The following is a 26139-nucleotide window of genomic DNA, read 5'->3' as shown; positions in this document are numbered from 1 at the left end:
TGTTATTGGATGGGGAGGCCATGCTTTGAGATGGTTGCCGATCCTTCTTGCCCTCATTTACCTCCCACCAAGCTAAGTTCAGCCCAGCATCAAGATTGAGGATCCTCATAAGATCCATCTGTCATGCCGCCGGCTTTCAAGAGGTTGTCCTTCGCTGGAGGTGTTCGTCAATGAACAATGCGTCATACTCTGAACATTCTAAAACTATAAACACTAATAATAACGATAGGGTTTTTTTTCCAGGAAAAAGTCAAAAAATACCAGCCCTCCAGTTAACGAAGATAAATCACACAAAAGCTGTTCTAACGTGTACATGAATGTACAGGTCAGTGGGTTCATCGGGTGTCCAATGGGATTGTATTATTAGGGGATTTACAAACCGAATTACGTTAAGGTCGGGTTATAAGAGCCGTTTAGATTTGGAAAAATTCCAACACGGCCAGCCTCCAATCAAAATAATTAACAATCGCATCGGCCCACTTAATACTTATTTCTGGGGTTCTACAAAAAAAAAAAAATTATGGAAACAAATCCCAGATTTGCCAATTTAATGGATTTTAACTCCATGGACCATGGGGAAAAAAGTAAAGAAAAAACATCTGGAACCTTTTTCAAATCTCACTTATTATATGGCCTTAAAGTCCCTTAAAATGGTCCTATTTCTAGGGAGGTCACTTCTGAGGTCAATCGTGCGCCTAAAAGTTAGTAGTTATGGGCGAAGCCATTTGTTAGGAATTAAAAAAAGAAAAAAAGAACCTAAATATTATATTATACACTTTCAGTTTTCAGGTAACTCAGTGTCGTTGGAGAACCCCTACACATCGCTCCAGAATCACTCCAGATGTCCTGACTATGATGAGATTCGGGTAACTTCCCCATTGGGAACCCTTTGGTTTTAGGGTATAAGTATACGGGTTTGGCCCTCATGTTTTCCATATATCTATAGATACCATTGCATATAGATATTTTTTTTCTAATGATACGTCTCGTTATAATGTGTTGTATTCTGTAGAACATCAACAATGGCCGAGGGTCATTAAGGCACTATTTATTTATTTATTTATTTATTTAATATTAAAAACGTGGATACTACCTTATGATTTGTGTTTATTCCCCACGATTTATAGTTAGAGAAATCTGGCGAGAGTCCGACGTTACAAACGAGTCCCGAATATGAAGAAATCTTCCCGAATCAAGCATCGAGCGTCTGTGGGGCAGATTACGACTTGTGGGGCAGCGCCTGGAATTTCAGCAAATAAAGAACGTCTATTGTAGGGATGAGAACTATTTGGGTCGGAAAAACAAGAAACATATATATATATATCAGAAAAAAAAGATTTCTCCTTTTTGGACTATAAAGAAATTGTCTAGTTATCCGCAAAATGAATTTATCAATCACAATATGTTAAAAAAAAAATTATTATTATATACAGGATTTTACAGCTTTTTTACCATTCATACCCGAGCCAAAAAGATACTGTAGCAACATTGTTATTGCATTGATTCAAGGTATTCAATTAAAAAATTCTACCTTTTATGGAATTGAATGATTTCTCAAAAAAATTTCAATTGGAGACCTTCCTAAAAAATAAAAAAAATAAAAAAAAGGCTAAAAATAAAAATGTACCCAGGTCTCACGTTTCTCTCGTGCGTTAGAGAAAATTTGTCAGAAACAGGCAATGCTTTAGATTGTCCACAAGATGGCAAATTCACCAAAACAACCTAAAGTACAAAGGGAAGATTTATGGCATTTTACCCATAAAGAGAGACTCCCGGATCTCACGTGTTTGCGTATTATACATGATACATACGTGGCAGGCCAAGGAACATGGCAGCAGGCCGGTATTGGACATTTGGCACACTGGGTAAATGGCAAGTAGACCGGTGGCCAACAGCGGCACAGACCTGCTGCAGTGTGTGACCGGCGGCTGGACATGACCACCCACACGCTATGTGAGCATAAAAACCCAGACATGCGTTTCCATCCGTCGGCCGCGCTTACATCATCATCATACCTGGGAATACCGGGTTTCTCCCCAGTTAAGCCTAGCCCGGAAAATCGAGGCTACAACAGTCATATATTAAAACTTTTTTTACTTGGTACTGAAAAAAATTACTACTTCTTTAAAAAACAGGAAAAAACTAAGAAAAAATGTACGATATATTTCAATACGTAGAGATAAGGCGCTTAACTCTTCATGGTGAGCCACGGGTAGGTGGAAGATCATAAAATAGTAAGTTTGTTGTGTTCTTTTTTTCCGGAAACAGTGGTTCCTTACCCCCATACCCCAACCAGGGTCCTAATAGTGCATCTTCCCATTATATAACTTGGTTGGTGCTTATTCATGAACGCCAACCTGTGACCTTCGCACATGAGCACCTTACTAGAGGACTTCACCTTGATGTGATACGTCTAATTATCGTTTGATTAGATAGAATTCCTCAATGTATTTTGCTTGTGATGGAAGACGATGTCATCTGATACCAGAAGATACAACGTAAAAAGTTCTAAAATAATAATAATAATAATAATTAATAACAATAATTGCTAAAAAAATACATTTGCATTACTAAATGATTTTTTGGTATCGCCAAAATTTTAAAATGTTTTTATGAAAGCTAAACTGGTGCAAGGAACTGACTATGAAAGTATTGCCATGGCAACCAAGGGAATTTTCATACACACTTTTATGCAATTGGTCTTGAAAAAAAAATGCATGATAATATTATTTCTTTATTTTTTTTAGGAATGAAACTTATAGAAATATATATGTACCTGGTTTGCACTATAAGATAATACGGTCTGTAAAAGCGAGTTATAGTGATTTTTGTACTTAATTTCCCCAGAAGAAATCATCTTTTTGAAACAGCATAACAGGAAGTAAATGAATTTTGATTCTTGTAAACGCTACAGAACGATGCACTTCAGTTCATTCAGACATAAAAATAACAACCATCTGCTGTTATGCAAATCTCAAAAATACCAGATTTACTTTAAAATACATATATGACGACGAGCGGTACTTTTTTCTCTTGGTTCTCTTGCGCATAAAACTACAATTTTTAAAAATAATTCTGATTGTGATTTTGACATCATCATTTCAGAATTCTCTGATTCCATTGGATATTTTTTTTTTACAGAGTACTACGTATGTTACAAAAATCCTCAAATTTTACTTTATAAAATTAGTATTAAAAAATTCACAAAATTTAATTTCTTCTTTTTGCTTTACTAAAAAAAAAAATATACCAAAAAAAAACTTTTTTTGACGGAAAAATAACCTGGACTCAGACCGGCATAAAGTAATAATTCTGAAAGTAATTGTTAAACAACAAAACTTTTTCAAGCATAGAATTGAGTTTCATTATTTAATATTATCTGTAGAATTTTTAAGCACGAGCGGAAGGACTCGGGCAGGAAGCTCAGAGAAGAGGGCAAAAGAAAAAGAGCGTTCTGCTTCATTAAGAATAAGTTTGCTGCCAAGTGAAGAGACGGCATCCTATTATCAGACTCGTGGAAAAAAAATTCGACATAACATAGAAATTAAGGTAAGAAATTCAAGTACTATTGTAATAAAAAATTTATTTGAAATTTTATAAAATTGGGTCACATTTAATACAATTTCTTTCCTATTTTTTTATCCAAAAAAATGTTTTTGGGGTTTGGCTCAAAGAATTAGAATTGGTTGAGTTAAATGCTGTCAACTAGGGGGTTTTAATAAAAATGGTCAATTACTTTTTTGGTTTGATTCGACGATATTCTCAGATTTCGATGACAAAAAAGTATGTATTTTCTGAATACCGAGAAAATTATATTTTGTTAGATTTTTTTTATTGTCAATTGTTTGATTTTGAATTTGATCTTCTCAGGAGTGATCAGTATCCATCTAATGTACTTCTAAAGCAGTAAGAAAGGTTTCTAGGTGGGACGTCTCCCTCTACCACCAAGGTGACTTCTCGATAAGATCTCTCTGGCATTGATTGGAATTGGGTGAAAAGGTGTGGTTTTGTACAATCAAGCGTTTCCCCAAAAATTGTATGGTTTTGCCTATTTACAAAACAAAAAGTCTGTTGAAATTACACATGGAAACTTTTTTTACAAGACAGAAATTATTACTTTTCACCAGAATGTTGGTGAAGGTTTGCGCCATCGTCTAGCAGCGATATCATTATTTACTTGGGTGTTGGCCTCTGTTTGCAATCTGTGACAATTAAGCATTCCCTGAAAATCATGAATTAGGCAAACTTTTACATTAAAAACGTATTTTCAGGAAGGATTTGGACATTCATCAGTGCAAGGAATGGTGTTTCTAATGCTGCATTTAGTTGTATAAGAGTTTATTTCAGAAATACTTTAAACGTTCGTCTCCTAATTAATACATATCTGTGTTTGTTAATTTAATATAAATATTTATCATTTTGTAATTTAGGATGATGGATAAAATCCTGTATAAGTGCTTGGTGGTCACTGGACTGTTTCTTCTTTCCAATGGTAAGAACATTTATGGATAGATAGATAGATAGATAGATAGATAGATAGATAGATAGATAGATAGATAGATAATATATTGAGTTACATTCATTTATGATATTTAAAAAGACTAATTGAACAAAAAGATTTCCCAACATATGCTTTTTTAGTGTTATCAGCCCATGTAGATCTAAATGGTCCTATGGCTTAGAGATAGGAGAGACATCAGTGATGGTGGGGTGGATGTGGTGGAAATCAAACCATGGTCTCCTGCCATTTTTTATTTCTTGGGTTGGTAAATCACTACCTGAGAATGCTCCGGGCTTGACCCTGAGTCTCCGGGTGAAGCTCTGCTTTCCTGAGTCTCCGGGTCAGTTTCTTCTTTCTTCAGGCAGGGGAGCCGCACATGCCTATGTCTACTCCTCTTTAGTGTTACGCCCACTACCCACCCACTAGCCCAGCCCCCAAGCAAAGCTAGCCCCACCTCCCATGTGAAGCAGATATGTAATGTGTTCATGATGTCATTTAGCTTTTTTGTGTTCTTTTGTTTGTTTTTTGCAATTTGATTTTTCCAGGAAAAAAAATGTTCTAAAATAATTTAATAATAATATTGTATCCTGGAATGTAGTTATTTTGTTAAAAAATATATATATATTAAATGTTCCGAAATAATGTAGCGTATTATTTAATAAAGTTCCCTTGTATTCATTTCTTTATGATGCATCTCAAAAGCATTTTATTAAACTGAAGTTGATATTTATTTTTAAATGTTTTGCAGGATATTTACATACCGTGAAAGTAGACTTTCCAAAACCGATTACAGCCTGGAGAGACGCATGCGTCATGATACCCTGCCTTATCCATCACCGTCAGATAGAAAAGTATATATGGTTCCAAAATCCAATCTATAATAACACCACTAAAGAGTACGAAGGAAAGGTCGTGTTTAACAGTTCATATGAGTCCCTTGAAAATCGAGTGCAGCGTTTGGGAGAAAAACTGGACAATTGCACAATTCTGATAAGAAATGTCCAAGATGAAGACACTGGGAACTACGGATTGAGATTGTGGCTGTCGAATGGGAAGTGGATGGAAAAGAATCTTTCCATCTTGGTCTCTGGTAAGTTGACTGTGATACCCCCCCCCCCCAGAAATGGAAGGTATCAAATGTGGTTGACGATTTATGTTTTTATTGTCAGCAAACCAAAAGTTTTAGAGGTTTAAGGACCCTATTGAGACTCCCAATAATCACCCGAACCTATGTTTTGGGGGTTTTTACCCCACTATCATTCCATACCCAACCATCCTGCCATGTATATATATATATATATATATATATACATACTCTACATATACAACCTATATTGTATTATAGTTTATTAACCGATAAAAACCCCAAGAACAATGTTAGCCCGTTGGTTTTGGATGACTCAAGAAAAGAAACAGCATGAATGGTAAATACTGCCGAAGGTTATATGATAAATCATTTTTAAAGTTTCTCTTTTTTCACAGATACCGGACCTGATTTTAAAATAGAAGAAAAGGATGTCCGACTAAAAGAGAACCAACAAGTCACATTGGTTTGCTCTGTAAATTATTACTGTCCAGAGTACCAGGTCAACTTATCTTGGACCGGAATCATGGATAATGATGCTAAAGCCGTCGTAAGTGTGGATACTAAAAATCTGCAGACCACGAACAAGTTGACTTTTACGCCATCATGGAAGAATCATAACCAAACAATACAGTGCATTCTGAGCAGGCCAAGTTCAGAAGCGGAAAGTCGAAATATCACTCTGAACGTTGAGTGTAAGTTAACAGTTTGATAAAGCGGAAGAACTTTAGGGAACCATAGTATTCATTGGAGGAAACATTGGGCAAAATGGGGTAGGTTTGGGAAGAAGTCCTATTGTGAAGAAGAGGAAATTGTTAGAGAAACACCAGAGAGTTTTCCGATTCAAGCTTAAGTAAAATAATGTTGGATTTGGTTAGAATAACTCATAAACTGGGGCAGTGTATTACATCATGGCATAGTTATTGAAAACCACCTTTTCTGCCATTGCTCCACCACCGACGCCACTCTGAGTAAAGGACATTATTTAACTGATGTTGTTACAAAAGGTTACAATCAAACAGTATGTTAATAACAAAAAAAAAAAAATACAAAAATAAAAGTGTTTTTTTTTTTTCTTTTCAGATGCTCCAGAAGGTGTTCACATTTGGCCTAACAATTCTCTATTAGTAATTAAGAAACCTGAAAAGGTAACTCTGGAATGTAGGGTGAATAGCAGTAATCCACCCGTTAAATACTTTAGGTGGTATGAAACTTTCGGCAGATCTGAAAAACCACAAGCGGCCAAAGACAAGACTTTTATCATCGACCGAGCCGGGAACTTCAAGTGTGAGGCTACAAATGATGTCAGCAAATCTATGTCAAAAGCCATATCTGTTATTGTGCAATGTAAGTAAACAAACTCTAAAAATATAATTATATCACATAGTGTAATGAGAGGGAAGCCATTTTGAATCAAACAAATGCACCTTATAAAAGCTTTTGGCTTTCCTGGAGCTTTCAAACTACCCAAAGGCAGATGGAAAACAGTAATAACAATGTCAGTGTTTTTTTAAAAACTAAAAAAAAGGGTTTTACCTTCTCTGGAAGAACCCATTTTTTCAAAGGTCTTCTTCCTCTCTTTTAAAACATGTTGGGGGCTTCATAGAGTAGTTTTATTAGGGCTCGAGGTATCTGGTGGTGAACTCAACATGGGGTGGATTGGCAGCTAAAAGGATTGATGCACGTCCCAGTCAAATGCGATGGTAGTGGTCTGGGGGCTAACAAAAGAAGATCAGGATGGCTCATGGTGTAAGAGAAGTGAAGCCATTCATCCCAATGGGCTACCGATATGGTCCTTTTTTGCCCCACACAACAGGCTTTCCAGCTGTGCTCCTTTAACATTGATGTTCAATATATCTCTTAAGTAGACCTATCACGAACAAAATGCATCAGGCATTTTAATAAGGTATGAATTACTAAAATATGTCTCTGTAACTCTACAGTTCCCCCAGAATCCGTAAAAATTATAATACCACCTGGGAGCATAAAGGAAGGAGACCGTGTTATTTTAGAATGCTCTGCTAAGGCAAGTCCTGATCCAACCAAATACATCTGGTACAAGAACGAGAAACAGGATTCTGATCACACCGCCAAGAATTATAATTTCGAAAGGATAACAGAAGATCATGCGGGATCATATCAGTGTGAAGTTTACAATGCACTCGGGCAAAGCAAATCCGAATCCTTACATTTGGATGTCAAATGTGAGTATTTTCTTGGATCTTGGACCAAGATCAAGGTCAATAGATGGAGTGAAGTATGAAAAATAAAGAGAGATTATATGGAAGAAGAGGATGGGGATTTGGTAAAGGGGAATGATGAAAAAAATGAGGAATAAAGGAATTAAGGAGAGAAACGTTGGGGGATGAACACTGGTGTTGGTCTGATTTTGGTCCCCCAACACTGTCCAAAACAAGAAGCTACAAGCCCCCTTTAACCAAACGTATTAAGAATATTGGAAGTTACGATGAAAGGATTAATAACGATGATTTATAATATCATAACAATAATTATTTTTTCTAGATAAACCAAAAAACCCCGAAATAATACTTGATCCGGAAGGGACTTCATTCACTGAGGGGCAGATAGTTACGTTTCTCTGCCTTACGAACAGAAGCAACCCTCCAGTATTAAAAACGGAATGGCGCAAGAATGAAAAGGTCATCGATATATCTAAACCGCTAAAGCTAGCACCAAAGGATTCTGGGAGTTATAAATGTAGCGTTGAAAATGAAGTAGGTTCCACAGTCTCAAAAAGTATACCCATAACGGTCCTTTGTAAGTATTTTTCAATAATTACTGAGAAAACCCATAATCAGATTGTTTTAATCAGTATCACAGCCTCCATATATAGTTATTTGGGGAAATGACCTTTAATATATATACAAAATCATACTTTTTTGAGCACTGCTGCCATTTTTTTTTTATTCTGTGAATAATATGTATTTAAATGGTCTTCCCCGATATAAAAATAGTATTTTAAAAAAGAGGAAGCAGACTCGTGCAACGTGATAATTTTACAGTAAAGATATATATAACATATAATATATAAATATATATAAAATAAAAAAATCACAAAAAGTTTAAAAAAAATCTTTCTATGGCAACAACCTATCATTGCCTACATTAGTGTCACATGACAATTATGTGTTCCTAGTAAAAAAAAAATTTGAATGGGGATAAAGTTCACATAAAAGCTTTATATTAAATATATTTTTTCCTTTATACAGACCGTCCAAATCAAGTTACAGCTGAAATTGTAAATAGTGACAAAATAAAGGAAGGTGAAAAGATTTCACTGAAATGTACAGCGAGCCCGAGCAAGCCTAAAGTCAGCGGCTACGCGTGGTACAAGGACGGGAACCTGTATCCACAAACCAGCCAGGCGATCGAATTTCAAAGCATAAAGTGGACGGACTCTGGAGATTACGCCTGCGAAGCGCAGCATGTCGTAGGAAATGTGAAATCTCAAACTGTGAACGTTAATGTTCAATGTAAGTGAAAGAAGCTCTACAAACAGGTATAATATAAGATGCCCAAAGAAACCTCCAAGGAGGTCCCATTTTATATAACAGATGGAAATATTATTAACATTTCATTGTAGATATGGAAGAGCTTTCAGGTGGAATGTTAGCTCCTCAATTCTCAAGTCTTTGTAGAAAGCTCCATGGAAGCTCCATGGTTTATGCTTGGTCCAGACAACTCAACTCAAATCAGTTCGAGGAATAAAATAGTGAATAATAAAAAAGTATTTCAAAAGGATATTTTTGGCCTTCTAGCCAACGACGGAAAGACTCTTTTTTTATGTTGATTTTAATTTCCCTGACATGTTGTCCTCTCCCTTGGTTTATTTATAGATGCTCCGCGTCAAGTGGCCATTTCAGTAGACCCTTCGCAATGGGTGACGGAACACTCACACGTGGCCATGACATGTAATGCAAAGGCCAACCCAGGTCGCCCAATGACCTATGAATGGTATCGAAACAATGTTTCGTTGAGAATGTACAGTGGAGTAGCCACACTTTCAATCATTAAAATACAGACAGCAGAAGAAGGACATTATTATTGCACAGCGAAAAACCAGGTTGGGATTGGGCGGTCCAACACTGTTTATCTACGTGTTTCATGTAAGTATGTTCTAGATCAGCTGGCCAACCAGGGGTTCTAGAGCAGGCGTTATTAGAATATTCTGTATTTTTGCTTGGTTTAAAAACACAGGTGATTTAGGTGGAAATAACACATAATTTAAATCAGAAGTATATAATCAATAAGAAATCCTGAGACGTTACATGCAGTCACTTTTTATTGTTTCTATGGGGGACTAAAGGGTTTGGGCTTTGTTCCAAAATACGTCCATGTCCTTAGATCAAAGCCTTTGGTGCTGGTAGTCTTTAGAGTGTATGTGTTTTTGTCTTTCAGATAGTGCCTTTACCATAGGGAAGTACACATCAACAGGTCTTGGGGTACTTCTTGCCATCATTTTATTGGTTTTGGCCATCCGGTTTAAAATTTGGTAAGTTGTACAGTTGAGTGGAGATACAATTGCACCCTATTATGCCCTTACTTACAGAAGGAGAATGGTGTGCCAAGGACCAGACTGTGAATAACTAAGCAGCCCTGGCACTTTAAGGCCAGCGGCTGCCAAATTATATATGTGCCGTATCAAGCAAAGGGCCACCCACTACAGGACCCACTCAGCTGCTAGAGTGGCAGTATAGGTACATACGCGACCCTATCGGCCTCCAGCCCACCAGGCATTTGTCCTGTGTTCCAAATGGCCTGTCTGGGCCTGGGTGTGCCAAACCACAAAATACTACTGATTCTTAAATACTGAATTATAATAATCATATTTAGAATTTTATTTGCTCTTTTTTTTTTTAGGAGAAAGCTACAAAGAAATCCAACAGACGACATAAGTGATTCATCCTTCTTTGTCCTGAAAAAGGTAAATAAAAATAATATATCTGTAGGCGAAAAATGGAAATGGTGGCAACACTTGGTGGCAGAGATATCCCAGCCTTATTCTAAATAACCTCTTCTCCTTTGCAGTCGCACAATGAGTTACTGGATGGTGGGGTTAGACAAAGTCCATCTGTAAATAGCTCTGTAGAACATCTGGACTACTCCACCATACTATTTCGAGCTTCAAATGAAAGAGAAACCCAAGGACCCTGGTTTGTATTCCTGCAGCTCTGTTGGGTTTAATGGAGGTAGTCATTATGGGCTATCAGCAGAAATCTGGGTAGCATTATCTGAAATAACAGTTATGTACATTCTTGCCCCGGTTGTCTTTAGGAAAGGAAGAAACTCTCAAGATCCTGGAGTTATCTACAGTGTGGTGAGGAAGCCACATGGAGAAGTAAGTTTCCAGGTGGCACCGACCTATTGTATGAAGTTCAAATGTACCTGAGGGAATTTAATGGAAAACTACAACCCGGGGTCAAAAAGAAAACAGCTCGATATTTTAAAAAAAAACAACCTTTTTTAATCTGATACGAGGAATAAAAACATTTGGTGAGGGTTCCACTCAAAATGCAAGGTTAAGCTTGGACAAGGATTGTTTGTGGTCCCAACCGCGAGTATGAATAACCTGCTTCTTTATAAACAACAAATATCTTTAAGGAAATATACATTTAATGAAAAATGACTGCCGTATAGATTTATTAATTTGGAACCTTTACCAAATTTCCATTCACAGATGCATGAGTATGAGAACGTTAAGTCGGCAAACAACGACCAGGAAGAGATACATTATTCGACAATCGTCAACCGAGCAAAAGGGGGGGCAGTGCGTCAAAATGATTTGTCGGTTGAATATGCCACTCTCAAGCATTGAGCCCAAACTGTGTTATTTCACAGGCATTAACGCAAGCAAATTCTTACACTTGTTAATAATATTAACCCTTTTGTGCTGATGCGTAGATTCTTCCGAGAATCCTGGTAACAAAGCAAAATCAGTTTTAGGCAATGGATGGACCATAACCCCAACTTCTGATACCTGGAGATCTGGGAGTTGAAGTCCATCAATGATCTGAGAGATGTAGTTAATCACTAGGTTTCTCATCTTATAGTCTAATAGAAGCCATACCACTTGGGCACCAAGAAGTAGATGTTTAAGTGACTACAATAAAGTCCAATTAAATAAAACCAAGGTAGAAGTTGATTAGGATATTAGGTCAATGGCTGAGGCACTGTTGACCATTCCTCTGTATTACATTATATTGTTTCATTGTGTGTAATTACAATATATGTTTTGTAAATATGTCCAAATGCAAGCTTATGACTTGTGTAGATGGGCCTGGTGAAATACCAGGCCCTAGGACAGAATATGTCTTCCCATTCTATAACGAGCCTGACTAAATATAAGCCTTATAGAACCCTCGACTTGGGGGCCTTAGGGACAGACCTCTCCTAGTAGACACCGCCAAGCACATCATTTTTAACAGTCTACTGGGCCACAGTGTAATTTCCGACTGTCAGAGCTTGTGACCATGTCCTATTATTGTATTAACCTGATCATTATGATGTTTTTCATGAATGTAAAATATAAGTACATGCAACATTTCATTAACAAAAATAAAAATTGAAAAACGTGATCTTTTTTTTTTTTTTTAAAACCCCTTCAAAATATAAATATTAAGCTAAATTTATTAAGATAAATATCAAAAAATATTAAAAAAGGACATTGAAACAGAAGGTCAATATTTATGAAAGACATTGATACAGAACATTGAGATGCATTTTGTTGAGTGTCCCACGTGCAACAATCTCAATAGTTCTACATTGATAAATATAATGCTTTGCATTTGCCAATGTATATGAAGAGTCAATTCACAAAGGGTTAAGTCAACATAAGAAATTTCAAATGAGGGTATTTTTTTATGTGTTTAAAGGACCACATTGCTGAAAGACCCAGTGGGGTCACTTAAATGATTTGGGAAGCTTACAACACCCAATGTCCGCCCCAAATTGTCCCCAACGTCTTAACTACACCCACTTTTGATATCTGCACTTTTTCATTAAACTTTTACGTTTTCTAAATGTATCGACGTTTTCTTACATAGAACGGATAGTTTATGGAAATGCAGAATATTTAATCTTGAAATGTTTTTATATAAAGCTGGCTCCCGGACACATGTTCTATGGAAGCAGACTGGTCTAAAATATAAATGAAGACGTGGATTTATGTCTCTAATATTCTATAAACTGCAAAGATGACATGAATTTTAATTTACTATGAAGGTTAATTCTGAATTGAGACTGTAAATAATCTTCTAAATCCACGAGGTCTCGTCCTTTGGACTTAATAATTGAGTTTGTACCAAACTACCAAAAAAACTACATCAGAGCAATGTTTTCTTTTTAATGTCGGAATCAAACAATACGAAAAGGAATCATATCGTTAAGTAGATTTCTAGTTTGTAAGCTTGAGAGTAACACATACAATGTTAAAGATCTACAATAATTAATAAAAAAAAGGAAAACCTCTTAAATTCTTAAGTATATTTAACCTAAAAACATCATAAAAGGTGAGTCTCTCTCTGTATCATCCTGTTATATCTTTCCAATCAAACTTGCTTCTGGCTCTCAACATAAAAGATAATAATGTCAGTAAATGGTTGAATTTCACCTTTATTAATACAAATTATTAAAACTATTACTGCTGTTAAAAATTATAAAATTAACAGCTCATTATTAAAGGAAAAACCGAGTCCTAAATACATATGGGGGTCATTTCTTCACTGATTTCAATGCTTTTTACTGCCTGTAAATCGGTGCAGGCATTCTTTAGTTATTGGAGGTAGAAAATTAGAAGTCTGTCTCATTAAGCTCCACCCCCAGGTGTCCCTATTGAGACTAGGAAGCATACGTAGGTATGCTTCTTGCACATGCTCAGTAGCACTTGCATTAAACAGTGTTGTGTATAATGTCACAGGCAAGGACGACTGACCTTGTTCCTTAACCTTTCAGAAACCACGGTTACACCATGGAGGCATTTTAGCCGAGCCTATCCTGTGAGTTATTGCTTTATGGCCAGAAGGTCGTTGCCATCTCGTTGCTCGGTTCCGAAATAGCTAATGGTGACATAATAGCAGCGGAAATTATGAGGAACGGTTTCAAAGTCCTTGTCAAACGTGTAGGATTTTGTCGCACTTCCCACCTATAATGACACAAGTGTTATCGTCCACGTCTTATAGGCTAATCATCCATGAACACTAAATAAAGAATGTATGGAAAGATGAGTATCTACTTTCATATCGTATAGTGTGTTCATAGTCATGACTTTCTTAATAAAAAGTATACTCCTTGTTTGCTCTGATAGGAATCACTGTGTCTTGTGTTATTGTTGGCCGATGTCTTCTGAGATTGGGCGCGCTGTTTATGGAAAGATAGTGATATCCTTCAAATATTTTTAAGGAAAATTTCCTTAAAGGAACCTAGTTCAGGATCTTAATGAGAGGCTTCTGACAAGGAAATGAGAGATATGGTTTCTGATAACGGGCCCCATCCCTTCCGGCATTCACCAACATCTCTTAAGGCAGGGGTGGGCTGGCAAAGTGGATAAAGGACCGTTACCACGTAGGCTGATGACATCTTAAGGTCTCGGGATACTTCCAGAGACCCCAGAGACCTTTTTTTGGTGGGATTCCATTATATAGAATTTTGTACAAATTATAGCGATTTTATTGAACCTGTAGAGGAAGAAAAAAACACAAAGCGAGAATAAAGCTCTTGTGGGGACTTTGCGGAAAGAAGTAGGACAAGAGAAGAAGGACACACACTCATCCGTGATCGGCATTGTCGGCATTGTGTTGCATCTTTGGAACACAAGCACGAGCCACTCCATGGTTTCTACAGCAGCTGTGCCTCGTTCTATGCCCCGTGCTTCAATATTTGGCTAGAGACGGTTTAACGGACACTTTAAATGCTTCATACGTGATCCTGAGTGCCACATGTTAATGTTCTCTCGTACCACGGAACGCTCTCTCCGTTTCTATTTTTCTCCATGGCGTAGACTGTTTTTCATGCGATAAAGAAAATATTTAATGCTTATCAATTCGTCCTCAGATCTCCTGACATATTTAACCTTTCGAGTGGCCGAAAAAGCGTGTACAATGTTGATCTGCTGCCCTCGTTTTGCCGAGACCTAGAGAAGGTTAATGCTGCATCACAGTCAATTCTGGATTTATTGCTTTATGGATCCGCAGTTAACGTTGACTTATTCAGAGGGCCTGCTGAAGAAATCATTACTGAAGATCAGCAATCTTTCTGGACCATTTCCCATCCATTTAGAACAACAAAATACGGGATGTATTGGCTCTGCTCCATGTGTTTAACGCTCAGCTTATAGCCGTCTGCGAAAAGCATGAGATCCTTTATTCCTCGTTGAGCGCGTTAAGTGGTTTGATCGTTCTATCAAGTCGATGGGGTGTTGAAACTTCCAGAACCCTCTGACGGGTCTTTGTTGAAGGACACCGAGCCGCATCCTTTCCAAGAATTTTGGTGTATTGTTTTTAATCATCCTTACAAAAGAAAGATGTCTCCAGCTACCTGTTCCGTGACCAATATTGGATGCCTCTAAAATGTTCGTGGTTAACCTGTCACTGGCGATTTACGTGATAACAATTATTTTAGGTCTACCATCTAATATTATGGTGCTCTATATTTTCTTCAAGAAGGCTCGGAGAAGGTTGACTCCCAACCTTATCTACATGATAAACCTTTGCGTCTCCGACTTGCTGTTCATAATGGTTTTACCCATTAAGATAATCGAGACTTTTTTGTCTGCCTGGACCCTTCCTGCCATCCTCTGCCCGTTGTTCAACTTCTTCCACTTCAGCACCATTTACGCCAGTGCCTGCTTCCTCACGGCGGTGAGTGTTGGCCGGTACTTGAGTGCCGCTTTTCCTATAAAATACAAGATTTATAAAAAGCCCAAATACTCCTTCATTATATGCATTACTTTGTGGGCCATCGTCATCTTTCACGTCGCCTTCGTGTTTTTGATCGAAACCACGCAACATGGGAGCCTGGAATTTTTTCTCAGACACCACGACAGCAAGATGACCTGCTATGGCAATTTCACGGCCGAACAGTTGAATCTGATCGTGCCGGTAAGACTGGAGATGTCCGTGGTCTTGTTCTTCTTACCGTTATCTCTCACCACCTTCTGTTATGTGTCTTGCATCAGAATCTTCATGAGATCCTACATGCACGTCAAGCACAAAAAAAGGGCTATCCGTGTTGCTATCACCACGTTGACCATCTTCATCGTGTGCTTCGGCCCATACAACATTTCACACGTGGTGGGATATATAAATCACGAAAGCGTCTCATGGAGAGACGAGGCTCTCTTAACCAGCACTTGCAATGCTTTCTTGGACCCACTTATCTTCTACTTCTTATCTTACCCTATGGACCAGGGCTTCTACCAGCTATGGAAAACACTGAAATTCAAGTACAGCATTTCCAAAAGGAAACTTTCCTCTGTGTTCATGAAGGTTCCGAGGGACGATTCCAAAGTGGGTATAAGAACTATTTCAGCAACTGTGTGAACAAAACAAAAGGCAACAGCCAATGCCGTAAATATTGCCCTAAAATATAATAACAATACATACAATTATTATATTTATTTATAACATCTCCACTGTCATACGGTGTGAAATGACTTGAAATTAGCAAAAAAAATAACGCTGCAAAAAATTGTATATATATGTAATTTTTGAACAGTAATTTTTTATTGCTTTTGCTTATTTCTTAATTTAAATTTTAATAATGGTTTAAGAATACGCAATATCATTATTATGTACTCAGTTTCTAGACACGATTCAGTTAATTAGATGTAGGATCTACGCAAATGGAAACAGTTCATTTTATTCTATTTTATTATTTTGTGACTTCATTTGCACTATGAGAGGCATCGTCGTAAGATGTAATAAATCCAAAATGTCTCTAGTTCTCAAAAGATGCTCATGTATTAAATTGAGGTTAGGAATGATAAGAGACATTTGAGTAAATATTTTGCTTCGATATTTGGCAGCCGCTGAAAAAATCATTAATATAAATTTTCAAAACACACAGAAACTCGATATGGAGACAGCACAGTAATGATTCGTACGGATTCCTGTCTGTTTAATGAAATGTGCTAAATACAATGTAAATTTCTAACATTTTTTTTTATTTCATTTTAACTCTTTAATCGATTAATAGCTAATATCAGCACAATCTGAATATTTACTATTTAAATCTTGATATTTGTCTACAGTGTTTTTGAAATATAAGATTATTTTTAAATTAATTTTGTTGTTGTTTCTTGATTTTTTCTTTTGTTTTTATTTAATATCACGTATTTTACATTGGATAGGAGATTGGATGGTTTAATGTTCTTTTGGCTGCCTCCTTTCATGATGATTTGATAATCCAACTAGCTCAGCCTATGATGGAGACACGACCCCGACAATGCTTAATGATGCCATAAAGATAACTTGCTGTCCCAAAATGTTAAGGCACTAAGGTAGTATTTCTGCCCCAACTCAAGCTCAAGGCCAGAGATATAACCCAACTGGGTGGAAGATGCCGAGGGTCCACATGAATGTAATCACTCAATCGAGTGCTCGCTGAAAGGAACACTCAATTTGCTCATCAAGAAACCATCACAAAATGAAGAAGCGTGTGTTCTATCACAAAATGAAGAAGCGTGTGAACTAGAAATGTCTAGTTCTGCAGCCCACTACTGACCACAGCTTTTGATCTGGGAATGAAGTAGATTCCACCAAAATATTTCCTAAAGTCTCATCCTAGTGGTCGTTCTACCAGGTGGTACCAAGTAGAACACAGCTAGGACACAAGGCCTACTTTCAGCCGCATTGAAGAAAGGAGATCTGATTCTAATTCCTTGTGCTGATTTATGTTCAAGACAAGAGTTTTCCACCGCAGAGGCAACGAGGAATTCCCGTCAAAGGGATTTAATGAGGTTTGTGTTAAAACGATGAGTCAACCAAGTGAGGAAGCAGATCGCATTATAATTTTACATGCTGCTTTCTGAAAGTAACGTCTTCTTCTGCAAAAGAAGGAAACGGGATTCTTTATACTTCGAACGCTTTTAAATTCACTTAGGTAGAAAGGTACTGAGTTGTCTGACTCAGCTTGGGCTCGGCCCCTGCCAGTAATAAGTAGAATTGTATTCCACCGTATGAATTTCTCCACCTTATGGATGACTGACGGAGCAATTGCTTAATGGCCGGTGTCTAATTTGTTTTGCCAAAGCAGTGGAAAGCTATAAATTGAGACAGGAGTTAGAGGGGAAGCAATCGCAGGTATTTAAAGAGCAAAGTCCTTTTATTGTCTTTCATTTAGGCATGACAAATAAAAGTACACAATGTTTTCCTTTCGCCGCACCCTGAGATGTGTAAAGTGTTGCTATTATACATGAATTGCGTGTAATATTTATGTAATAACTGGAAATTGAGCATCTAAAAGAAATTAAAGGGATAGCGGCACTTTTTTCAGAGATTGGGGCGGCCAATTTGCCCCAGACTGGCGGACCGCCGGCCGATATTGCTCCATATATACCCGATATGCAGCTCCAGGGGGTAGTATAAAAATGCCAATTAATGTTGCTTTTAATACCTGATTTTATAAACACAACTGAATAAGAATGAACTGAATGGGTTATAAGTGACATCTGTATTTGGGCCATTTATAAAAAAGACGAGACCTCCGAGATTCGGAAAGCTCTTGGGATTCTATATTAACACGGCTGCATTTACAAAAGGGGCAAAGTCCATGACATAATTTGTTTCATTATGAGAAGAGTCGGTCCTGTCTGCAGGAAAAATTATACATCAGCTTCATTCACTAATATTATTGTTCAAACATGTTTGTCTTCTTATCATCGGAAAGAAGGACGCTTCCGTGTTTTTACAGGAACCTCCATCAACTCCATCAATTATGGTTCATCATTGATTGATTAAAAAAAAACATAATTAATCCTGGTTTTATATTTTTTTTAATCACAAATGAAGGAAAATATTAATATATTTATAGAAATATCATGTCACCTAGAACCCTTGAACCCTCCTAAATAACGTACTACGATCCGGAACCCTTAAACCCTTATGAGTGACATACATCGATCTGGAACCCTTAAACCATCCTGAATAGCATACATTAACTTAGAACCCTTGATCCCTCCTAAATAACATACAATGATCCAGAACCCTTAAACCTTCATGAATAACATACATCAATCTGGAACCCTTTAACAATCCTCAATCACATACATAGATCTAGAACCCTTAAACCCTCCTGAATAACACACCTCGTTTTCTTAAAAAAATAATGACTACTGATTTTGATACTTTGTTACCAATAAAAGTTGATATAAATTAGTTTATGTATAACTCAATCAAGCCAACGCATTATTATTTATTGTTTTATTATTATTTATAATGACTTCTCACAAACATAATATTTTAGAAACGATAGCCTTTCAAACTCAATGGGTTAAAAAATTGTGATTATTGTTGGTGCCTTAAAGCCGACAAAGCTTTTTTTTTTTTTTACGGCGGGGACATAAAAAAAATCATTAAAAAATCATGAAAAGATGAGAAACTTTCCACTACAAGTGGAAATCATTTTCAAGTCCAACCATATTTTTATTTGTTTTAGAGATTTTTTTTTTAGTAACATTAAATAGAAATCTTTGTCTCTAAGATTTATTTTGAGTCAAAGTAACATCGAGATTTCACTCTCCTGCCGGTTTAGGAGAAATCATTTTTACGAGAAAGCTAGAAATTATTGCAATTAATGAAGATTTTGAAATAATACATTAATTCCACTTTCAAAGGTATGCTTTTTTGGTTTTATTTTGTATATTTTGTAGGGCAGAACTGCATATTTTAATACTTTTAAAACCTTTAGAGTAAACATTGTGAATTACTTATATTTAGCCAGTAAATCTCCTAAATTTCAAATTGTTCAAAAATTTTTTTTGTATCATATATAACTATTAATTGTTAAGAGGTTTTGTAATTATTATTTTTTTTTCTTCATGTTTTGTTTTAGAATTATGTTTACAAAATTATGCAAAAAAGTTAAATCGATGCAGATATTCCTATTTGTTTAAACGTAAAAATATAAGACTAAAATTTGATGTCTCGGAATGTCCATAATTGACCCTTCACTAAAATATTTTTTTTTATTGGAAATAAGAATTTGTTTTTAGCTCTATGTCTGGAGTTCATCAAACTCTTGAAATAGCTCAAAAAGTTCAAGGTTCAGGCAAATTCCATTATTTTGAAGTTGAAATAAGCGCCATTAGCTTCTATTTTTCTTCTCGAAAGATGGATTTTTCCGGTGATGGTTATTCATTAATTTTATTTCATATTCACAGCTCTTCTAGGAATGGATGCCAACATACAGACTCCATTAATTTTGTGTGTCTATATAGTAACCTTCGTGACTGGTGTGCCCTCCAACCTCCTGGCATTTTATACATTCCTGGTGAAGGTCCGGCAGAAACCCAACCCGGTAGGAATTTTCCTCCTCAATCTCACCATCTCCGACTTGTCACTCCTCTTCTTCCTGCCTTTCAAGATGGTGGAGGCTGCATCGGGGATGCACTGGCCCATGCCTTATTTTCTGTGTCCCATAGTGGTCATGGTATATTTCTGTAGCATTTACATAAGTATACTGCTTCTAACGGCGGTGAGCGTGGAGCGATATCTTGGAGTGGCTTATCCAATGAGGTACAAAGTTTACCGAAAACCAGTCTATGCCATCTGGACTTGCGTTTTCATTTGGTTCTTCAGTGGTCTCCAAGGAAGCGTCTCCTTCATCGTCTTGAAATTCTTGCCAAGTAACGAGAGTAGCCAGGGCAAATGTTACGAAAAGTTCTCAGAGGAACAACTAAAAATTCTAATGCCATTTAGGCTGGAAGGTAGCCTGGTATTATTCTTTATTCCTTACCTTATCACGGTCTTCTGCTACGTTAACTGCATCAGGTTGTTAATGTCCATGCCAAAGATCAGGGGAAAGAAAAAGTACCGAGCTATAGGTTTGGCGGTTGCCACCCTCTGTAATTTTACCATATGCTTTGCGCCCTATAACATTTCTCATATCGTTGGTTTTATTCAGAATAAGAGTCCAAGGTGGAGAGTGTATGCTTTACTGCTTAGCACGCTCAACGCCTGTCTGGACCCCATAATCTTTTATTATTCATCTACAGCTGTTCAGAGATCTTTCTTGAAGTGCTTGACCACGATTAAAATGAAAATTTTTAAAGTGAATCCTGCAAGTCTGCAACCTGAACAGAGTCAGCTCAGTGAGACGCGAGCCACGTTGGACCTAGAAGGGACCTCGGTCTAAATTCTAAGAGTAGTCATCGTCGGAATTCTACGGCACTTATCACAGAATACTCTTCATTATGCATAGAAATAAATATTATTAAATATAATAAATCGATAGGTAGAGATAGAAAAAAAATCATTATTATTATTTGTTTTATGTTCTAGTATCTCCATGTAGAACCATTTGATTCTCTAAGCAGTCCTTGGACATGTTCCAAGTTGATGGAACTTGGCCAAAAGTTATTACACATAGTACAAGGAAGCCATATACACTCAGTAAGGATATTGGATCCTTCCATAGGAATAATTAAACTTTCTACATGAATGTTATGCACTCTATGTGCTTTTTCACCTTTTACAGGTATTATTCAATAAAATATTTACTGTGGCAAATGTATTTAAGGGCATTTAGAGAAAAATATAATTTAACTTTAGACCTAAGAGAGTTTCAGAGGATGCTGTCATATTTTTGCCGATGTCTCTAATGCAAGAATGGCTGATTTTTTGGGCATGCTTTGTCATGTGGATGTATGTAAAATGCCAATATCCCCTTATAAATATGTTCAAATAAACTGAGCGTAAATGAATACTTGTTTTATTGTTTATTGAAAGTAAATACAATATTAATCTAATGAAATACTATCATTAGAAAATCAGGGATTAACATTAAAGAGGAATGAGATGGGCGTTATGCCTCCTTGTGTTTAGGTCTTCTAGGGGGCACCATTGAGCTCCATCCTAGGAATTCTCATTCACAACATAAAGCAGTTCTTTGGTTTCCAATAACAAAGCACTGAAAGCATATTGTGGTTGCCATTGGGTTGTCGGGGACACATTGACCCATTTCCATTCTTAGGGGTGAGGATGATTTACATAATTCATACACCTGTCTATTTCCATAAAGATAGTGGCGCCATTGTATGATAATTCATCACAGATGCTTGGCGGTGATATTGTACTAGTTTATAACGGCCTGATGAGAGAAATAGTAGACCGTGTTATCGTTGGATACACGTAGAATGCGGCATAATCAAATCCATTATAAAACATGCAAAGTTTCTTTTTGTTTATAAGGAAATGCTTTGAATTTATAATAATGTTTATTATCAGATGAATCTCGTATTGTTCTGGCGGATCAACAGGTTGGAAGAAATTATTTGATGCTAGTAAGTCGGTGGTCATTGGACCCTTTTAATATCAGTGACACCCAAAGGGTTAAATTAATAATTTAGAATTAGAGCTTTTAGGCGGTCGTTTTTTTCACCAGTATTGCCCTGTGGGTGGTCTCACTGACGTCGGTGGGCTTTCCTGCTGATGTTGCGGGTTGTCCACTCTCCCATGACCCAGAGGATTCGGGTGTTGACCTGAAGAACCAGAACTTCTCCCTGAGTCTCCAGGCGAATCCCAGAGAGTTCCCAGGCATGCTTTCAGGTGAACCATGACCACTCTAGAACCCCACTTTGAAAGATACACAGAGCCAAAGCTTAAATTCTCAAAAATAACCCTACAGTTTATCAAAGGAGTCATGAGACATACCTAGGAATGCCCTTGTCTTCGAAAAGATAATCCAATAAACTCTTAAATCTATCCATATACTTCACAGTCAGTGCTTACTAACGGGGTGGATTCCAGAACTTCACTGCCCTCACTGTAAAAGGTCTCCATATCATTTTAACATGTATCTACTACTACAGCGAGACATTAAGCACGAAATTGAGTAATACTCTTTCACAAACACATAAGACCCCACAGTATAGTACCCTATATAAGACCCACAACTGCCCTGGCATATGTATGTTATTATGGGGGCCCACCATGAATTTTCATAGTTTTTTTAAAATTATTTTTATGGTCCAGGAACCAAAATTGATTTATTTCTAACCTGTTTATGTTAATACGTTGGGTCTTTTACTATTATTATTATTATTATTATTATTATTATTATTATCTTTTATAATTAATTTTACCCCTGACTTCTTGTAAAAAACGCAAACACACAGAGATGTCGGTGTCACCTCCGTAAAGGAAAAGAAACAAAACAAAAAAAAAATGATCGGTTATATATTAGCCCTTTAATTAACTCTGTTTAACATACAAGAACATCATTAATCACCATGGCATGATCTCCCATACACCCAAAACACTAACACCCATCGTCATTTGAATAATAACTTCACATTATAGGTGGCTCTGGGCGTTGTTACAGAGCTCACATCTCTGCAACCCCAAATAATAAATGAATAATAATTATTCATTAAAATAATAAGTATTAATTAAAATATTAATAGTAAACTGATCGATTATTGGCCCATGGAAGTCAGAAATAATATTACCCCGGGTATTACCCATTGTTAGAAGGAGATTGTGGTATGGTTATCGAGACGTATATTGATCGGGTTATCTTCTTGTTTAATATGTAAACTCCAGTCTTCTGTAAACTTAGAGAAGATGAGATAGTAGCAATAACCTTGCAGCAGACCATTTCGGAGTCATTCGTATATCTGGACACGTGCGCTAGGTATGGGCTGCCATCTCCGCTGATAAACCCGGTCAAAGATATACCGAAGACACCAGACCCTTCTTATCGCGCGCGGACGAAGGAAGGCAAGGAGATGTCTGTGGGATGCACAAAATATTAAAGGTCAGTATTAATTGTTTTCAGTTTTTTTCTGCCAATTTTCTCCCATCTCAATTCAGCTTATTACCGGTACCATATGTTGTCAAAACATGAACTTGTGGATTATTACCTTTTTTTTTCGTTGTTGATATTTTTATGTGCTTTTATTTCACAAAACAGCTCATTGCTAGTACCATATATCATACAAATATAATTTGCTAATTTTTTTTTTACTATTTCTATTTTCTTATTAATTTTGCTTGCATTTTTTTTTCATTTTTAGCTGTTTTTTTAACTTATATATTTTATTGAATTTGAATTTTTTGTTTGTTTTCTGCTTTTTGTTTGTGGGGTTTTGTCGCTTGCATTTTAAATATGTTTTTTTTTTACAAAAAAATAATTATATGAATACATAATTTGAGTCCTTTCTATATTTCACGTAGTTCGATATCCACATATTAAGTAGTCGATGGATAATCCAAGAATTGGTCCGATAAATATCCTCTTAAAGCAAAGATAATATGCTGACGCGTTTTATTCCTGTGTTCTGAACAATAAGATGTATTTCAAACATCAAAAATTAAAATAAAAGTTGTGAAAGTGGACAATATTAATTCTATGAAATCATAATATTATCAAGAAGTAATACCAAATGTGAATTTTTTTTTGAAATCCAAAAAGTTCCAATTTCGTAACTTTCGATTTTTTTGTTGTTGTCCAGAAAGCATTAATTGTTTGTGTTTCTATGACGATAGAGGTTAGAGAGACAGAATTAAATATTTTTGTCTAATACTGGAAAATACATAATGGCTAATTGTCCGTATTCTGTGAAAAATCGCTCTGTGGTGGAGTTAATACCCCGAGGCGGGCAACACGCAGACACCGCAAATAGATTTAAGTCCATTTTTTTCCACTGTTTTTCAAGAAAGTGATTGCTGAACATTACTATTTGCTTTAGAAATAGCAGGCGGTTTGAATTTAATATGGTTTTGAAAATCACACAGTATTTGACTAAATTGATTAAAAATGAAATTTTTGCCTTTAGAACTTTTGCCTTTTCTTTTTTTTCCGATATTAATAAGGAAATATATTATCGATTTTAATAGGGAAAATATAATTCTGTCAATGTAAAGGTTTATGTATTTAATTCATATGTACAGAGAATCGGAAAAATAAAAGATAAAACAGCTTACTTTTATTTAAAAAAAAGAAAACGGGCGTATCCGACAAATTTAAAAATGGTGGAAAACTTGAAGGAGAAACAGAATCACAAAAATTCCTGGTGCCAATTTTTAAGGTAATTAATATCTATGTCACAAATTATATGTTTAGTATTAGCACAAATCTGGTAATTATTAACCATAAAATAGAACGACAGCATAGATCTAATGGAAGAAAAGCTTTTCTTCACTTTGAGGGTGGTGGATATATGGAACAAGCTTCCAGAGGAAGTTCTATTGGTTAACATGCTGGCATAAAGCTGTAAAAGTATAGATATTAGTCTTTCATATCTTTATTTTGTCCAATTGTTGATCGGCAGGTGAAAATCCTCGTGTTATCCACATAATGAGAAGTGATTGATCCCAGTCATGACTTACTTTCCCGGAGCCGAGAAACTCTTCTTGACGGTCTATATCTTCACGTTTATAACGGGGCTTCCTCTGAACATCTTGGCTCTGTGTACCCTCGTCAGGAAATGTAGTCAGAAGCTCGTTCCGGTGGACATCTTGCTTTTCAACTTGACCATCTCCGACCTGCTACTTTTGTTCTTTCTCCCGTTCCGCATGGTGGAAGCTGCAAATGGAATGAGGTGGCTCCTGCCCTACATCTTCTGCCCCTTGTCAGCGTTCATGTATTTCAGCAGTATATATATCACGTCCCTCTTCCTTATGACTATCAGCGTGGAGAGATACTTGGCTGTTGCTTTTCCTATCAAATATAAGCTTCTGAGGAAACCTATCTACTCCGTAGTGGCAAGTATCGTCATCTGGGTGGCAGGCACAGCTCATTGTACCATCGTCTTCATTGTGGATCATTTTATGTCTAATAACGAAACAGTAGACAACACGGTTTGTTACGATAAGTTCTCACCGGCCCAACTTAAGGTCCTCCTTCCTTTTCGGTTAGAAATGTGTCTACTTCTCTACGCAGGACCATTTGTCATCACTGTCTTCTGCTACGTCAACTTTGTCAAGATCATATTATCCCAGCCTCGAATACAGAAGAAGAGGAAACAGAGAGCCATTGGGTTGGCCGTAGCCACGTTGACTAATTTTGTAGTGTGCTTCTTACCGTATAATATTTCGCATGTGGTCGGCTTCATTCAGGGAAACAGCCCGGACTGGAGAGTCTACACTTTGCTGTTGAGCACATTTAATGCAAGTCTGGATCCTATCATTTTTTACTTCTCCTCTGGCTCGTTGAAGAAGATATTTTTACAGGGGCTGGTGCAAGTTATAAAAAAGTTACGTTTGGGAACCCAATGGACCCATATTTGTATTTCCCATTGCGAGAAAGAAACTGAGATTTCCAATATATCATCCTAAATTGCTAAGCGTTCCTTAGGTAGATTAAACTGTCTAATACT

The 26139-nt window shown here is 36.6% G+C and overlaps 4 protein-coding genes across 4 annotated transcripts; all 4 read left to right on the top strand.

Annotated features, from left to right (window-relative positions):
- Positions 1–1828: 1828 nt before the first annotated feature.
- Positions 1829–14488, top strand: LOC149275011 (B-cell receptor CD22-like). Its single transcript, XM_089504964.1, has 13 exons — positions 1829–1865; positions 3386–3549; positions 5456–5591; positions 5984–6280; positions 6669–6932; positions 7529–7789; positions 8816–9079; positions 9443–9712; positions 10005–10098; positions 10467–10530; positions 10635–10759; positions 13522–13600; positions 14285–14488. Exons 1-13 carry the CDS (start codon positions 1829–1831, stop codon positions 14486–14488), a joined length of 2259 nt encoding a protein of 752 aa, XP_089361090.1.
- Positions 14489–15169: 681 nt separating this feature from the next.
- On the top strand, positions 15170–16141 carry LOC149275010 (free fatty acid receptor 3-like). Its single transcript, XM_089504963.1, has one exon. It carries the CDS (start codon positions 15170–15172, stop codon positions 16139–16141), a length of 972 nt encoding a protein of 323 aa, XP_089361089.1.
- A 3850-nt stretch (positions 16142–19991) lies between these two features.
- Positions 19992–20954, top strand: LOC149275009 (free fatty acid receptor 2-like). Its single transcript, XM_089504962.1, has one exon. The coding sequence runs from the start codon at positions 19992–19994 to the stop codon at positions 20952–20954; it is 963 nt and encodes a 320-aa protein (XP_089361088.1).
- Positions 20955–25141: 4187 nt separating this feature from the next.
- On the top strand, positions 25142–26098 carry LOC149275008 (free fatty acid receptor 2-like). Its single transcript, XM_089504960.1, has one exon. It carries the CDS (start codon positions 25142–25144, stop codon positions 26096–26098), a length of 957 nt encoding a protein of 318 aa, XP_089361086.1.
- The last annotated feature ends 41 nt before the right edge of the window (positions 26099–26139 follow it).

This window comes from Sceloporus occidentalis, unplaced genomic scaffold (genome assembly GCF_023333645.1).
Source record: "Sceloporus occidentalis isolate IW3139 unplaced genomic scaffold, rSceOcc1.0.p SCAF_302, whole genome shotgun sequence".
NCBI lineage: Eukaryota > Metazoa > Chordata > Lepidosauria > Squamata > Phrynosomatidae > Sceloporus > Sceloporus occidentalis.
This window is presented reverse-complemented; position numbering and strand designations above follow the sequence as displayed.

Bases quoted from the DNA above. Each gene is read 5' to 3' on its own strand.
- LOC149275010 (XM_089504963.1), top strand. From the start codon at position 15,170: ATGTTCGTGGTTAACCTGTCACTGGCGATTTACGTGATAACAATTATT.
- LOC149275009 (XM_089504962.1), top strand. From the start codon at position 19,992: ATGGATGCCAACATACAGACTCCATTAATTTTGTGTGTCTATATAGTA.
- LOC149275011 (XM_089504964.1), top strand. From the start codon at position 1,829: ATGGCAGCAGGCCGGTATTGGACATTTGGCACACTGG. The intron at 1,866-3,385 runs GTAAATGGCAAG...TATTATCTGTAG, and splicing joins TTGGACATTTGGCACACTGG to AATTTTTAAGCACGAGCGGA. The intron at 10,099-10,466 runs GTAAGTTGTACA...TTTTTTTTTTAG, and splicing joins GCCATCCGGTTTAAAATTTG to GAGAAAGCTACAAAGAAATC.
- LOC149275008 (XM_089504960.1), top strand. From the start codon at position 25,142: ATGACTTACTTTCCCGGAGCCGAGAAACTCTTCTTGACGGTCTATATC.